The sequence below is a fragment of the Pelophylax lessonae genome, assembly GCF_965119305.1.
Source record: "Pelophylax lessonae genome assembly, chromosome: 7".
Lineage (NCBI taxonomy): Eukaryota > Metazoa > Chordata > Amphibia > Anura > Ranidae > Pelophylax > Pelophylax lessonae.
Genome location: NC_138774.1, coordinates 102,549,179 through 102,566,844, shown reverse-complemented (window position 1 = coordinate 102,566,844; position 17,666 = coordinate 102,549,179). Strand labels below are relative to the sequence as shown.

Genomic DNA, 17,666 nt, shown 5'->3' with positions numbered 1-17,666 from the left:
TGACTACCTTTTGAAGTGTGACTCTACAATTTTCATAGTCATGAAAATAAAGAAAACTCTTTGAATGAGAAGATGTGTCCAAACTTTTGGTCTGTACTGTATGTATGTATATATATATATATATATATATATATATATAATGGATGACAGCAGTTTGAATTAATTCCTGTGACCTCATGTATAACATCTTGGATTTTCCCATATGCGCAATTTGATTCCCTGTAACGGATCAACTAAGTCTGGCGAGTGCATAGAATATCTGCATGCTTGTGCAGAGGAAACTTTCCTATACTTATTAAAGACGTTATTCACATTTGGAATTTATACATGGACTTCACAACTTTTATTTACTTTCTATTATTTTAAATGAACATTTGTTTATTCACTATGGTGATGGGCAATTTATGATATATTAGCACGGTTCCTTTGTTTCTTCTTATGCCTTAACCACTTGCCGACTGCCTAACGCCGATCTACGTCGGCAGTCAGCCCCTCACAGGCAAAGTGACGTAGGGCTACGTCACTAGCTTGTGAGGGTCTAGGGAGCGAGCGCGCGCCCCCGGAGGCGCGCTCCCGCGTGGTCACGGACCCCCCCGCGCGTGTGACCGGCGGACCCGATGTCCGCCGGTCACTCGGCGATCGGCGGGGGAGAGGGAGAATGTCAGGCAGCTTGTGTAAACAAGCCACCTTTCATTCTCCTTGCTGTTAAGACACTGATCACTCGGATCTAGTATGTAGATCCGTTGATCAGTGTCCTTACAGCTGAAGCCACAGCCAATCACAGTAGAAAGCACGCCCCTAGGGATACACACAGCCCCTCCCTCCCAAATAAAGTTAACCCCTTTACTACCAGTGTATTTTTACAGTAACAGTGCATATATATAGCACTGATTACTATAGAAATGTCACTGGTAACCCCAAAAGTGTCAAAAATGTCAGTCAAGGGTCCGATCTGTCCGCCCCAATGTCGCAGTACCGCAAAAAAAAAAAAATCGCAGATCGCCGCCATTACACGTTAAAAAAAAAAAAACAACAAAAATGACAAAAATCTTTCCCTTTGTTAGTAAACGCGATAACTTTTGCGCAAACCAATCAAAATACGCTTTTTGCGATTTTTTTTACCAAACATAGGTAGCATAAAACAAATTGGCCGAAAAAGTTAAAAAATTTTGATTTTTACATTTTTTTTGGGGGAATTTCATATAAAAAATGTGAAAAATATTGCTATTTTTGCAAAATTGACGCTCTTTTTTTGTTTATAGCGCGTGATCAAAAAATCGCACAGGTGATCAAATACCACCAAAAGAAAGCTCTGTTTGTGGGAAAAAAAGGACGCCAAATTCGTTTAGGTACAGCGTCGCACGACAGCGCAATTGTCCGTTAAAGTCACGCAGTGCCGAATCGCAAAATACCCCCTGGTCGGAATGGGGGTAAAATCTTCCGGGGCTTAAGTGGTTAAAACCAACCATTACTAACCTCTCTAGCTGCAAGGATCAAGTTAAAAAAATATTTTCCTCTTCCCAGCAGTTATGCAGAAGGTGCATAGAGAGTGGGAAAGCAGAATACTGATGTCTGAAGGACTTTACAGCTTTTTTGTAAATTTTGAGGATGAATTGCTCCACAGGTCAGTTAAAGAGGTTGTAACACTAAACAAAAAAACAATCCTGTTCCTTTAACCTCCCTGGTGGTCTGATTATGTCAGTATTTTTAAATGTCAAAGCGGTACATTGTTTTGCATGGATATTTGTTTTATTATTGTAGGCCTGTAATTCTTAGGAATAACTTACTTAAATCTAGTCCAGTAGGCATCCCAGGTATGATAAAGTTTGAAACATGAAATCATAAATTATAATCGAATAATAAATTTAATTCATTAAAATAATCAAACCAAAAACACTGACATTTGTCCAAAAAAGGGTGCAATATTACTAGTCACTGTAATACTAGACACTGCATATTGGTTTAGTAAACATCCCAGGTATGAAAAACTTTGAAACATGGGATTGCACAAAGTCGGACGTCACAATCAGGACAAGTTTCCAGGCAGAAAGAAAGGCGAAAGGTAAAAGTGCAGGCAGAGAACTGGACAAAGCACTAGGGATAAAACAGAGGTGAAATGGTTTGATACAGTAATGGAATCCTAACAGATTACAATGTATTGTGTGTGTGTCATGTTTTGTTTACTTTTTAATTTTCCACCCGGTTCCAGCCCCCTGCATTGCCGACGCTCGCAGGGAAGGGAACCCGGAAGGCGCATGCCGGCATTGGCCGGAGGACACAGCGGAGGACATCAGGGGATCGTAGGGACAAGGTAAGTGAGACTACAGGGATACTACAGAGGGTTACCGCTTTTGGTACTGAAAATGAACCCGAGCCACACTTTATAAACAGCAGTGCTTCTGCAGTGTTATTTGTCCCTTTCTATGCTCTAAAATACCTGGTTAATCCGGTCTGTTCCTGTGTCTCCCCCCCATGTGAACTGACTATGGTAGTCATGACTGCTGATCCATGATACTGTGGTCAGTTTAAATGCCTCCATCATCCTTGTGTTCAGAGTCTCTCCCCTTTCCCCTTCCCTGTTTCCAGTCTGTTAGCTGATCTCCAAACTCACCCCTCTTGCCACTATAAAGTTAGTGATGACAATTACTGGCATCCCCTCTGTTAGAACAAGCTATGCTACACAGTGTCTGTTTCTTTTTTTTTTTTTATTATGCAGATAAATACCCTATTTTTTTTCAGCGCTGCTGCTTGGTCACATGACCTCCCGACTGGCGTCAGAGTGGAATCTCAGCCCCTTGCACTGTAGTCCTCAGATAGGGGAAGGAGAGCAGAGGCGGTCACGTGACCACACAACAGCGCTAAGAAATAAGGTATTTAGCTGCATAACCTTATAAAACACAGACACTGTAGTATAGCTTGTTCGAAGAGGAGCTGCTAGTAATTGTAAACTTTACAGCCACTTAGACGCTAATTTCCTGCTTGTTAACAATATGCAAATATCTGTATTTCTATAGTCTGGCACAGCTCTACTTAAAGTGGTTGTAAACCTCAGACATAAAATGCGAACAAAGCGTATCCCTCTATAGTGTGTACTTGTCTCATTCCAAAACACTAAGGGATTAATTTACTAAAACTGGAGCATGCAAAATCTGATGCAGCTCTACATAGAAATAAATCAGCTTCCATGTGTTTTTTTTTTTGTCAAAGCTTAATTGAACAAGCTGAAGTTGGCTACCATGCACAGCTGCCCCTTTCCTCTGCTATCTGCACGAGTCACTTCTGACAAGTTTTCCTGACACCAAGAGATAAAAAAGGTGTCGGGCCAGAGCTCCAGCACATAGCCTGTGATTGAAAGTCTCAGATTTCTTCCTGTTTGAAGGGGATGTGTCCTTTACCGCCAATCAGCTCTCACTAGGCTCTGCAGAGTTTAATTTTCCATCTTCACACCCTGTTTTCTGACAGCTCAGACAAGCTTTAAAATGTTTGGATTTAGAAAAGACTGCAGATAAACAGGTACAAAGTATGTGTAATGTCTGTGTATCACCTCAGGCCAGCAACTTCACTTGGTGTATGGAAGGGTTTACAACCGCTTTAAAAAGGCAGTCATTAGGTCTTACTCGTCTATTTGGAACAGAGCAGGGAAGGTTTAGATTACAGGGGTCTCAAACTGGTGGCCCTCCAGCTGTTGCAGAACTACAATTCCCATTAGGCATTGCAAGGCTGACAGTTACAAGCATGACTCCCATAGGCAGAGGCAAAATGGGACTTGTTCCACAACAGCTGGAGGGCCGCCAGTTTGAGACTGCCTTTGTATGCTCTTTATTGAGGTTTGCATTCCCTTTGGAGAGATTTCCCTTCGCCTTTTATTCTAGTGACCATGTCAAATTCTGGATTTGACCATCAAGTCAGGAGATGCAGGAAACCTCTCCAGTGAGGACACAACACAATAAAAACCTGACAGACCACTAACTTTATCCAAAACAAAAATGCTTTCGGATGTGGTTCCATTTTAAAAGGACCAAAAACAAATTTGTAACCCGTACCACCATAGCGAGAAAAAAAAATTCCCAACAATGCACATATCTCCACCCAACTTACTCTGGTTTATTTTTATTTTTTTTTCAGTTTCACAATTTCATGTCATACTCTAAATATTACTTACAAACTAAACATTTGTTTAAAACTGCGCTAATAGTCTTTGATGATTTAAAAGACTGCTGGATTTTTTTTTTCCTTAAACAAAAAAGGGACACCAGCAACCACCAAGAGTGGAGAGTGGGACAATTGAGACACCCTCCTGATGATGTGGCTCTTAAAACAACACAAATTGGCTAGTATAATTCACTGCAAAATGCAACAGTGTCCAGTAATGCACCGCAACCAGTCAGAAATTATCGTTCAAGAAAAAGCAACCACAGGCAACATATCATCCAGTACATTGCTAAAGCTACAAAAGGAAACATTGTCACTGCACTCTAGAGACATGAAATGCATCAACTTATATTGACCCGAGTGTAACAAACTGCACATGATGTCTTGTAGTCGGATCAAGAAATACTTATGGTGTCATTGGAAAGGACTTCAGCCTCTTACTAGAGCCTGAACAGTTAGCCTCCCCACTTGGGCTTGCTTACACTTGCAGTTTACAACTGCTCCCCTTTAAAGTGAGACTTTACTCTTAACCAGCATTGACTATTTTAATCCTCATGCTGCTCTCATTAGTAATTAAATAGAAAAATGGGATTTTTGACTTACTGTAAAATGCATCTCTTTGCTGTTCATTGACGGGACAGCTCCTGATCAACTTAACCATTGGGTTATACTGCCCCCTACAGGAGTAGGACACTAGGCAGAAAAAAGTCTGGCTACGTTTATGGACAGTCTCAGGGGTTATACTCCCTCTCTCTGCTATAGGTACTCAGTTTTCTTACAAGCAGGGTCAGAAGAATTACAACTCCACAGAGGGGTGGGTGTTGTGTCCATCAATGGACATCAGAGAAATGGATTTTACGGTAAGTCAAAAAATACCATTTTCTCTTTTGTTCATTGACAGACACAGCTCTTGCTCTTCTTAACCAATGGGATGTCCCAATGCAGTGTTAAACATGAGCGGTGGAAACAGCGAAAAAGAAATTCCAAGACTAACTATAGCCAACCAGATAAACAAGAGCTCAACCAAAACAACTGGAGCTCACCTGAGAAAAACAATACACCCTCAAAGAGGACCAGGTCCTCTAAACAGCAGCCTGAAAAACCTTGCACCCAAAAGGAAGCATCTGCAGATGCCAACACATCCACTTTATAGAACTTTGTGACAGTGGGCACCGACGACCAGGTGGCCCCCTTGCAAACCTGCGTCACGGACGCCTGATGACAGAAGGCTCAGGATAGGCCTGAATCACTGTCTGTCTGATCCATCTGGAAATTGGTCACAGAGGAAGCAGACAACCCTTTCCGAGGCCCATCCATAAGCACAAATAGTTAGTCTGATTTCCTAAAAAAGACTTCGTAGCTGCAAGGTACACACTAATCGCCCAGATAACATCCAAGGCATGCAAAGCAATTTCCACACAGGGAAGCCAACACAATGTCTTCATTCAAATGAAAATCAGAGACAACCTGGGGAAGGAACGACGGACAGGGGTAAAAAAAAAAGAAAAAAAAAACCTCATCACAGTGAACCACCAAGTAAGGACAGCCAATTCCGACACCCTACACGCAGGGGTTAAAGCCCCCAAAAAGGCTACCTTCAGGGACAGCGTAAGCAGGGGAATCTCCAGAAGATTCTCAAAAGGAGGATTATGGAGGACTGAGCACCAAATTGAGGTCCCAAGGCGGCAACAGAGACCGCACTGAGGGGGTCAAGTGCCCAACTCCCTAAAGAAAAGTATGCACAAAGGAGTATGTGGCCAAGGGCCGTTGAAAGAAGACTGCCAAGGCCGACACCTGACCCTTGATAGTACCTAAGGCCAGGTTCTGCTCAATTCCCTGTTGAAGGAAGGTCAAGATCCGAACCACCGAAAAAAGAGCGAGGATGAACCCCAAGAGACTGACACCCCGCAATGTACGTCTTCCTAGAAGTAAAATTCCTAGCTTTTAACAGCGTCAAATTCACTGACTCCAAGCAGTCACTGACAGCCAAGCCGTCAAAGCCAGTAACTGTAAAGCAGGATGAAAGATTGGTCCTTGGGACAGCAGATCCTCCCTGAGAGGAAGCTTCCAAGGAATGTCGGCGACCAGCTGCACCAGTTTGGCATACCAAACCCGACGAGGCCAGTCCGGGGCCACTAAGATGACCAGAATCCCTTCTGCATCTATCTTGGCAGAAGCTTGAGAGGGCGTACATCAGCCGTTACTGACCCCACGGGGCCACCGGCGCATCCGTGGAGTCTGCCAGAGGATCCTGTGACTGAGACACAAACCTCTGTACCTTTCTGTTGAGCCGGGACACCAACAGATCTACCTCGGGGATGCCTCCCCAGAGACACAACTGATGAAGGGACCACTCCCCTTGGTCCGCCGTCTGCGGTAATCCACCTGCCAGTTTTCCACCCCGGGAATGTGCGTATGGCGGAGAGGGCTGGAACTAACCATTCTGCCCACCTTAGAATGCCAGCTACATCCAGAGCCGCCAGGACATTTCTTTTGCCCCTCTGGTGATGGACATAAGCCACGGCCGTGACATAGTCCGATTAAATGTGCACTGGACATTCCTGAAGATGATCAGTCCAATGTTCCAGGCACAGTATGATCGCTCGGAGTTCCAAGACATCGATCGGTAGTCTGAACTCTTCCAGTGTCCAAATGCCCTCAGCAGAATTTTTGCCAAGGACGCCTCCCCAGCCAGACAGGCTGACATTGGTGGTGACCACTGTCCAATACAGTGTAGGAAGGTTTTGCCCATCTGAAATGCCAGAGAACAAAGCCACCATATCAGGGAATCTTTCAATCCCCGGCTAAGCCGGATCTGATTGTCCAGAGAGTGCCGATACTTGTCCCATTTGGCCAGAATATCCCTCTGCAGGGACCTTGTATGGAACTTTGCAAACAGAACCGCCTCGAAGGTAGACACCATCAGACCCAGCACCCGCATGCAAGTCCAGGGGGATTACCATCTGCTGGACAGCAGGAGACGAATTAAAGCCTGCAGTTTCTGGAGTTTGTCCAGAGGAAGGGCACTCTGGCTAAGGCTGAGTCCAGAGTTAGACCCAGATAGTCCAGCTTTGTGTACACAACCAGAGCAGACTTCTGAAAACTCAGAATCCAGCCAAACACCCTCAAGCTCGTATGGGGATTTCCAGGTTTTCCACCAGAGCAGTAGGAGGTCGTCCAAGTAACCCAGTACCGTGATCCCCCATTGGCGTAACAATGCTAGCACCGGGGCCAACACTTTCGTGAAGACCCAAGGAGCAGAAGCGAGACCAAAGGGTAACGCCACAAACTGATAATGCTCCTCTCCCATGGCAAAGTGGAGGAAGCACTGGAGCCCGACACATACTGAAATGTAAAGGTAAGCATCCTTGATGTCTATGGAGGCAAGACAAATCCCCATGATGCTGGGAAGCCACCACTGTGTGAACGGACTCTATTCTGAACTTCTGCACCCGCACAAAGCAGTTAAGCGCCTTGAGGTCCAGAATTGGACGCACCTTGCCTTCCTTCCATGGGACTTTAAACAGATTTGACTAAAACCCCTGAAAATGTTCCAAAGTCAGAATCGGGACCATCACCCTTTAAAGGTCTTGCACCACTCCAAAAAGACCCTGTAAGCAGATCGGGGACAGTCGCATGTTGGAAGGAAGAACCTTACCGGAGGGTAAGAATGAAACTCGTTCTTGTAGCCGGACCAAATTACCTCCTGGAACCACCTGACTTGTACCAGGAAAGTCCATGGGTCCAGGAATCAGCGAAGATGTCTCCCCAGCCCAGAAACGGGTGGGGGGGGGCACCTTCATGCTGAAGAGGCCTTGTCCGCAGGGTCTGGAGAAACCCGCTCTTGACTTGCAAGACCAAGTTTGCTTGGATCCTCCAGAGGAGGCCCCGAAGGGCTCCGGATCCCTAGTCAGACGACCATAAGGGGACGAAAAAACTTCTTATGAGCCAAGAGAGCCCACGTCTACGACGAGGGTCCTTGCCCTTAGTAGCCTGCGGAAGAAAGGTACTCTTCCTCCCTGTGAGACCTTTAATGATGTCATCCAGGCGATCTCCTTGAAAGAGAAGGTCAAGGCCTTTTTTTAAGTCTGGTCCGCAGACCAGCATTTGAGCCAAAAAGATGCCGAAGGACCACTGCCAAACAGAGCCGAGCCACTAGGGGAGCCACATCCAAAGAGACATCACAGAAACTGCAGTCCCTGGACCAGCTGGTGCGCCAGCTCAGCAAAGGCAGGGGGGAGCTAATCCCCCTACAGGTCATGGCACAAAAGCCTAGCCCATTCAGTCAGTCTGCGGCACCGGGGCAATGGTGAATATTGACCTCAGTGCTGAACCAGCCAGGGTGTACATATTGAAGCCTCCGCCTTCCTGCCAGCCGGGTCCTTAAAGGTCGGGGACTCTTCAACCAGAATTATAGTTGCCTTGTTTAATCTGGAAACCGGAGGGTCCGTCACCAGTTGAACAGTCCACTTCTTAAGAAGGGACTGCTCATAGTGGTATTGTCTAGCAAAATCCAGACCCCAAGGGGATGCTTTGTTCATCCCCATTGTTTAGTGACAATTATGTCAAAATAGGAGAAGAAAAGGAACACCTTTTCCGCTCTGGATGGCTTGTGACTGTCAAAAGGGAACCATGCTGCTCCACTGAAGCTTCAGCTGCGTCCACCATCTTTAAGGTCTTCCGCACAGCTACAATCAGTGCGTCCACCAGCGCCTTTTGGTACATGGTTTCAGAAGTGGAGGAATCCTCCTCACTATCTGAGGATTCAGGGCACATGGTCGCAGACCTAGCAAGGTGACCCACATCTGCGGTGGCCGAACCAGATTCGAGATCTGATGAGACTGATGAGCCAGGGGATGCTTTTTGCCAGCCCTTCGCCCAAAAGCCACCTCCACCCGGGACACCAAGGACTCCAGGACTGCTGTCAGTGCATTAATGGATGGGACCCAGAGGGCCCCGCAGCCTCAGAGAGGGAATCAGTTGGGAAGATGTGCTCCAAGACTCCATGATCACCAGGAGGACCCCACAAAAAAGTATAAAACCCTGCTAAGGGACAACCCCTAAAGCTCTGGCAGCTCACCCGGTTGCCAGCCACAGAGCACCAATCGATCCGCAGTAGAGAGGGAGAGGACCCCATCCAGACTCCTCACCCTGCAGAAACCAGGCACTGCAGCTACCAGGAGAATCTGCACTGCACGAACGGTGATCAGGAAATGAAAAGATCCAGGAGTCAGCACCAGGGGATGAGGAGGGGCTCCCACCGCCAAAATTGCCACCCAGAGGGCTCTACTGCAATGGCTATTTTTTAATGGCAAACCACCGAAAAATGCATCAAGCACTCAGGCTAAAATAAAATGGCAGCCCTACTAGGCTCCTAGGGACCCAGGAGGGATCCCTAGGCCTCAGAAAATGGCACAGGCAGGAAGGGGGGACCTGGCAGGAGCCCCCACCAGGTACAGTCCCCCCCATAGCCGATCGCCCGCAGCACGCCTCCCAGCCCCCATCACCAGCACAGCACCCTGCCCCCACTGTAGGTTGTGAACCAGGCCACCCCAGACTGATGAGGGGGTGCCTAACGGGAAGTAGGAGTACCCAGGGGTCCAACCGTCCCATGCAGGGGCCCATGTCCACCCCAAAACCTTCCAGGGGGAGAGGGGGGACAGTTGTATCAGGAACCAGGCGGGACCGCTCCAGACAGGAGCGGCTGCCGGAGGAATGCTGTGACTCATGCCGAGACCTAATCGTATGCGACCTCGCGAGGCATTTAACTCACAGGCCAGCTACTGTCCAGTGGGGATATGTCGCGGTCGACCAAGTGTGGAGCTGAAGTCTGTGCGCGCTTGCTGGCCAGACTGGGGGGAACCACTGGATCTAAATGATCCAGTCCGTCAGCCCAGTCCAGCAGTTGACTGTAGATCTCACAGGAAAAAATCCAGGAGAAAAAAATGTGATCTAAAAAGAAAAAATTGCCAGGACCAGAGATCCCAGCTAGGAACTAGGTCCTTACTCCTGACTAGGCAGAAAAAAAAACCTGAGTACCTATAGCAGAGAGAGGGATTATACCCCCTGGATCTGCCTATAGGCGTAGCCAGACTTTTTTTCTGCCTAGCCATAAAACATGGATGGGCTAGTTTGATTTGAATATTGAAAATTAATTAAATAGCGTTTTTGGCACTCAGATGCAGTGTAGTTTCACTTTAGGCTGCAAATTATACCCCAGTTGTGCTTGGTGGGCGGTAGTGCAGCATTTAGGCGATACATCGCCTCTTTCTGGAAAAAAAAAAATAAAAATTAGAGCACATATCACTTTTAAGAGGAGACTTCACGCTGTGAGTGTAAACAAGCCCTTAAAATGGGGGAAGGGGGGATTAATTTTCTGTTTTGTTTTTAAATGCATTGGCCTGCAAAGGCTGGTAATGTCAGTTCTGGGGAGTGTGTGCTTATATAGCATTGGCATTAATAAAGTAACGTTTCCGTCAAATACTAACTATACCTAAACCTGGTCCCAACCCCATTCTAAACCTATTGTAACTAGCCTGTAAGGGAAAGACGTCCATATTTACCTATTCTGAGGGCACTCCGGTCCGGTCACATAATCGGTTCCCAGCGCTGGCTGCAGTGTAGAGGAGGGACAGGCGACGACGCCCCATAGTGGGCCTATGGGTGATGCCACTGCCCCACCTGGCTCTGCAGCCATTGTCCGTGATCTTTCCACTTCGCTGAAGTTGGCTGCTGGAGAGATCATGTGAGCAGACTGGAGCACCCTCACAATTGGTAAGTATAGACATCTTTCCTTTAGAGAGTAGTTAGTACCGGCGTAAGTAAGCCATAAAATTATAGTTTTCTTTCCTTCCACCACAGATGGAAGGAAAGAAAATCACTCAATTCCCCCATCAATACAGTGTTAATGGAAGAATCGCTCCTGCAGTGCTATTGTGTTCTGCTGGTGGGGAGCCTTATCTGCCGGCAAAATGCAATGAACCCTGCTGGTGGCTGTAGCCGCTGACCGTAATCACATGCAAAAAGTCCAACAGAATGGTTTCACTGAAGTCAATAGATGGATCGACTTCAGTATAACTAGCCTGCCCATAGCTGGATCAAATCTTGACCAGTACCTGCTGAACCGTCCAAGATTCAATCCATCTATGGCCAGCTTTACAATGGGGGTGGGAGCAGGTTTAATTCTAGTTAGTATTTGACTGGTATTCTACTTTAAGATACAGGCCTCTTAGGTTTTCTCTGCGACTTCCCAGCCTGAATAACACTATGTTTAAGAAGATGGAGTTTTAGAACACCAATTTACGATCATGATTCAAAATGTGTGACCTGGATTCCGCAATGCAGGAATGAGAAACCAAGGCACTGGATAAACGGCCGTATTTCCTGGATGTGTTTTCATGACAAATGTTAACATTTGAATGTTGTGTACCTTTGATCTATCCAATATATGTTGCAAACTGTTCAATTGTACTTGGCTGCCAAGGGATACTGGATATTGCTGCCATTTACAGTAGAAGATAAGCCCAAATGAGGATTATTCACCCACACTGTTCACAGATAAAAATGATGAGATTCTGGTTGGTCACAATATTCTTTTAAGAAGTTACATCCTTTTCCAATGTTGGTAAACAACCCTCATGCTCCATGTACAACATATATTTTACCTCGGTTAAAAAAAAAAAAAAAAAAGATTCAAAAACATACACAGTGCATTTTACAACGGGAAAAGTGTGTTGTCTTCCAAGTTTTTTTTTTTCTTTTTCAAGATGGCCGATGATCAGCCATGAAAACGAACACACAGGCCCTGGTCAGACACTGGAATAGGTCAGCGTGACTCAGACTGGTCCATTTACTGCTGTCTCTATTGAGTTATACATATGAAACAGTGCAAACACATCTACGCCTCAAAAACAAGCACATTGCAAGTACAGAGGACCTGTCACATTGTACATATTTCATTTATCAATCAGTTTGATCCAAGATATGACATTTTTTTATATTGGTCAAAAAAAAGTAAAATAAAAAATAAAATTTGATAAGATACTACTTTTGACAGTAGGTTTGCCCCCTTATTTGGGCATATACATTTTTTTTTTAATCCCTCCTTTATGACAGACATTCTTCTTTTATTTTGTTAGTGCAGTGAATAAATTAAGTGATGTCAGGCAGGGAAAGATAGGAGAGTGAGTAGAATGTCAATGTAAACTCATCCGTGGGTCTGGATAATAGACTCCACAAAAAAAAAAAAAAAAATAGAGACAGAGGCGTGTGTGTATATATATATATATATATATATATATATATATATATATATATATATATATATATATATATACACATACATACATACATATACACACACCTCCATCTCTTACATCGCAGAGTAATGAATTTGTTTTTTTAACCAAAGGCAACAGGTGCGTTTCAAGTGCCTCATAACTCATATTTGAGAAAGTGTGCAGTCAATTTATAGGGATGTTCAGGACCCTGGCTGTGTGTAAACAGCAAGTAGTGGGATCCCTTGGTGCAACGCAGGCCAGCAAGCTTGCAAGCTCCCAAGTGCTGCACAGACTGCAAAAAATTAAAGAGTGGCCACATTTATTAAACTCAATTTGCGCATTGATCCCGTGGAGGAGTCATGACCGAGAGGGCAGGAAGAGAGACACGTCACAACGAAATTATATAAGAGAGGAGACAGCAGTGCAAGAGGGAGAAGCAGAGGGAGTTGGGCCAGAAAGAGTAAGAGGGAAGGAGAAAGAGGAGGGAAACAGGTGGAAAGACAGAGAATGACTGAAAGGAAGAGGGCGGGCAGAGAAAGACAAACTTCACCAGTCCCATATACAGAATGACGGGGAAACACCGTCTCAACAAAGAGGGTTGGGGACAGGAGGGGTTTATATATAAAACAGCAGCCGATTTACCCCCCACAGAGGGGGATGAACAGTTCATGTAAGGATGGGGGGGGGATAATGGGAGAAATAAATCAGTCTTTCTTTTTGTCTTCTGCTGGTTTGGGTTGAGATGTGTCTTCAGGGGAGGGGGGAAGGATTGCTGTCCCATCCTGGACTGGTAAAGGGGCAGGTGCCTCGCCACTGGTCCCAAACTCATTCATTCGCGTGGGATCCACTCTATAAATCCAGCGCTGGTACAAATAGATGAAGAAAACCACATCTGCAGTGAAAAAAATTAAAACAAAGATCAAAAGCAGCCAAAAAATCCTTTCACAAAAGATCTGCATATCCAGTGACATCCCTACACTCATTGGGACCCCAAACACAGAGGAACACACTTCCCATAGTCTCGCTATATACATTGGCAGCACCCTCATCTTCTTGTTTACAGTTCTCAATACAATAAAAGTGCACCATACAGTGATTGATCAATGAAAAAAATGCATTTGACCAGCGCTATGAAGTGTGTAAAAACAATTGTGTACAGGTATGAAGCTGCCACCAACCAACCTCTAAGATTAGAGGTCAAGTATATGAAGGGTATGAGGGATTGGTAACGACACTAACCTTTTTAAAAAAGTGTATTGCACTGGATCCCGTGTGTGTATTTTGGTGATAAATACAATTATAAACCAAGTGAAAAATTCCAAGTTGACGTACAAACTCCTCCCTATGCGTTTCGTCATTGGAAGTCTAGTAGTGGCCGCTCTAGTAGACGTCCAATGACGAAATGCGTAGGATAGCCGTGGAACGCGGAAGCATCTCAGCGCCCGGCGTCTGCATCGCTTACTGAAATTGATCAGCCTGAAATGTGAGTTTTGCTACACTTGCTTTTCATTCAATTGTATATACTACACCATGGGGCTTTCTTTGTCTTGAGCACCCAGATTGGACCTTCATCCGGAGGATCCCCCTGAGGTTTGCACACCAAAACGATTGCACCCTGAGTTTTTACCTGCTGTGTTTGTGGAGACTATTACAGCCTGTATTCAATACCCTGTGCTCAGGAGTGAAAAAGGGTGAGTGCGACACCTAGTGCTTTTCTTAGGCATAGCACTTCTCGGCAATAACCTAAGTGATTCCACCACTTTTTCCTTTGTTCACTAGCACCGCTTTTTGCACAGTAGTGATAAAAGTCCTAATTTTATATGTTTACGGACAACACTTTATATTATTTTAATATTTTGTAAATACCCACACTATTATTGCACCTTTGGAATAAATAAATCAGCACTTTATATTTGATGTTTCACATTTATTTCTAGCACCTAAGCACTTTCTGGGCACATATACATTCTCAGCCCAAATATAGATCCTGTCATTTGGCACTTGCACTTTATGATCACATGGAATTTATTTTCACTTGGTTTATAATTGTATTTATCACCAAAATGCACACACGGGATCCAGTGCAATACACTTTTTTAAACAGGTTAGCACCATTACCAATCCCTTCATACCCTTCAGTGATTGATCTATGTATATAATCACAGGGCAATATCCTATGTGCCCAGAAGATCACAGTGTGGAGAAAGCCAACTGATGCTCACTGACTTGATACAAAGCAGAAGATCTAAAGGAGCAAAATTTTCCATGTTACTAAAAGGAGATGATACAGGCAAACATGGAATGGTTTTAAAGTATAACTATAGGAAAAAATTTTTTCTTTATTTTGGATAGTGTAAGGGAGGGTTATAACCCGTCGCTTCTTCTCTGCCATCTGTGTACCATTGGGAAAATTTGCCTTCATTTCCTATCTCACAGCCAAAACAGGAAGTGAGAAGAAATCTCTGCAAATTAAGGGAACCCCCTTGACCCTCCCCCTAAGGTTATGGTAATGGTTATGGTTAACAGGACAAATAGAAAGTGTGAATCTCATTAACGCAATAAAAACTGACAGGTGTTGCAATCCCGCTTCACTTTAGCCAAAAGAAAAAAGTTTTGCTTTCACATACTTTTAAACTTGCCCACGCAAGCAAAGAAAAAAAAATGCACATATGTATATTTATTACATTTTTATGGATCATGTTTGCTTTGCAAAAAAAAAAAATAAAAAAAAAAAATAAATAAGTTGAATTGGGCTTTAGTTGTGATGGAATAAAAACAAGAGCTCAATTCGGAATTCTAAATGTGCTACAAATATAGAACAAGAGACTAAAGTTTTTCGTACAAGACTGTAAATATTTCAAAAGGAACCTTACCATCTCTCAGACACCCAATCCTGTACATCATGGGCATCTTAATGACAAAAGCAAAGAGATCATCGATGAAGGTGTTCAGAGCTTTGTAGGTTAACATCCTCCATGGGAGGTGGGCTACTGACTTCAACTTGTAGTTGATAAACAACTGTGGAGTCATTGTGATAAACCCTGGAATACAAAAATAAATGTTAAGTCATTCAACCTCCTCTGGGCAAGGAATTATTTTTATCTTCAAGACAAATGCTTAGTTCAAACAATCAGTTTTATTTTTTTCTTTAATGCTTGGGAGGAGACCCTGTACTAACAATCTAATTAATGTTAGTACAGAGATCTCCCCGTTGAGCTATTGTGTTCTTACAGGGGGATGGGATCTCTCCCACCCCCCCACAACACACTGATCAGATGATGATTGGCAGACCTTTTCAGTCATGCCCCTTGGACAAAAGCCGGACGTTTGTCTGTTACCTTAAATATTCGATTAATATTGAAGAATTACGATTTTGCATTGGGGCAACATACGCATTTCGTACATTAACATGCTGTGGTGCCATAAACCTACTGTAGCTGTTGCCTTTTAGAAATACGTTACAACCTACCAACCTAGTGCCTGGAAACCACCGCTGTCCTCCTGCAACCGGTTCTTCTTACCAACATATGACCCCGTCGCTGCCATCTTGGATACGGAGTCGGCTGAGCCTTCCTGAGGAACCATAGCTGGTTCCCCACAGCGCAGGTGTAAGCTTGTGCGGCGCTCTGTTAATAGTACTGCAAGCTCCTGGGGCATGTAACGTGTCCCAGGATACTGTGGGAGGGGAGCATTATAAAAGTGGGAGGGGATACCAATAAAAATCAATGCCTGGAGTGAGGATTGTCAGCTGAATGTATGAATTGGCCTGGGGGGTGATGCAAGCTGATAGGAATTGGGGGCCAAGAAGCGGTCAGGTCTATAATCAAAAAACAACTGTGCTTGTCACGAATAGAAAAAAAACTAAAGATAATAGTACTTGTTCCAAGAAAACAACCTCCTGTTATATAATATATTAGCAACCTCCAAGTACTCTGTATGTCCAGATAAATTAAAGATACTTTATGGCCATTCTATTTAACCCTGTGCTAATCCAAATTCTGTAAAATCAAAAGTGTAAGCGCACCACATAAACTAAAGACTAAGGATATGCTCACATCTATGCCTGTTGGGAAGCTACGTAAAATTGCATACTTTTACAACATACACAGAAATATGCTGCCCTTCAGCAGACGCACAGCAGTTCTATTGTTACTGGCACTTCCCATGCATCTGCAAAAACGTGCATCAAACGACATGGTGCTGCAGAACCTTGTGGTTTGGTGTGGCATGTTTTTGGAAAAGATTCAGGGACATTTCTGTGCTGCTCACACGTAGCACAGTTTTTACATTGATATATTTGCACAACTTACCTATGTGATATTTGTTATTAGATTTGGTTTAGCGCTACACTTTTTAATTAAATCCAGGACAGGTGGCAAGTATGGGATTGTGGATTTGTTCTGTCATTAAATAATGAACATCGATGTAAAGGAAGGTATTGAAATAATAATTGTGTGTATTATCATTTAAAGTGGTATTGAGCCCAATAACAAACATTATATGGCAGCTTACCAATTCTTAGATATAATGGCTGCATTAGTTTTCCTTTTTAGGTTTTCATTCTTCTATTTTCATCTAGCAATCTGGCCAGTAAGTCTGTTTTTCAAAAGAACAAGTTCTCTTGTGTATCAGTTACAGAGATAAGACAAACCATTTAAAAAGCGTAAAAATGTCTCCATACACACCTGTTCAACAGTCCTGTGCCAGCACCTTTTTCAGAGTGCCAGTTTCTGGGCCTCTGCATTACACGCGCGAGGAGGGCCCTCATCCTGGCACTTGTATACTGGCCTGGCACTATAAACTGAGCTAAGCATGAGCAGCTCAGCTTAGAGATGAGACAAACCATTTAAAGTGGAACTAAAGTCTCCATACTTACCTGTCCAACTGTCCTGCACTGACATCGTCTGGGTGTCGGTCTTTGGGCCTCTTCATTGGTCGGCAGTGACTGAGGTCACTACTGGCACTTGGAGACTGGTTTAGCACTGTAAGCTCAGCTGCTAATACGCAGCTCAGTTTACAATGCCGGAGGAGATGGCAAGCAGACAGATAGGGGGATTTTTATTGTAGAAGAGATAGTGCAATAAAAGCCTCCCTGGTCACAGCTGTTTTACAGCGGGCTGCAGTTCCACTTTAACACTGCAAGTAGGTTTACAATGCAATAATCCGCTTTTATTTATGCAAAACCTTTATCACAAAAGGCAAAAAAACTGTTGCTATAACTGCCTATGAAGTATT

The 17,666-nt window shown here is 44.2% G+C and overlaps 1 protein-coding gene across 1 annotated transcript in view; it reads right to left on the bottom strand.

Annotated features, from left to right (window-relative positions):
- Positions 1–12,654: 12,654 nt before the first annotated feature.
- Positions 12,655–17,666, bottom strand: part of CLPTM1 (CLPTM1 regulator of GABA type A receptor forward trafficking) — a 91,465-nt gene continuing 86,453 nt past the window's right edge. Inside the window, exons 13-14 of the mRNA XM_082264482.1 lie at positions 15,305–15,472; positions 12,655–13,323 (exon numbers count right to left, since the gene is read on the bottom strand). Coding sequence (XP_082120608.1) covers positions 13,136–13,323; positions 15,305–15,472 — 356 coding nt within the window. The 3' untranslated portion in view covers positions 12,655–13,135. The remainder of the gene's footprint in view (positions 13,324–15,304; positions 15,473–17,666) is intronic.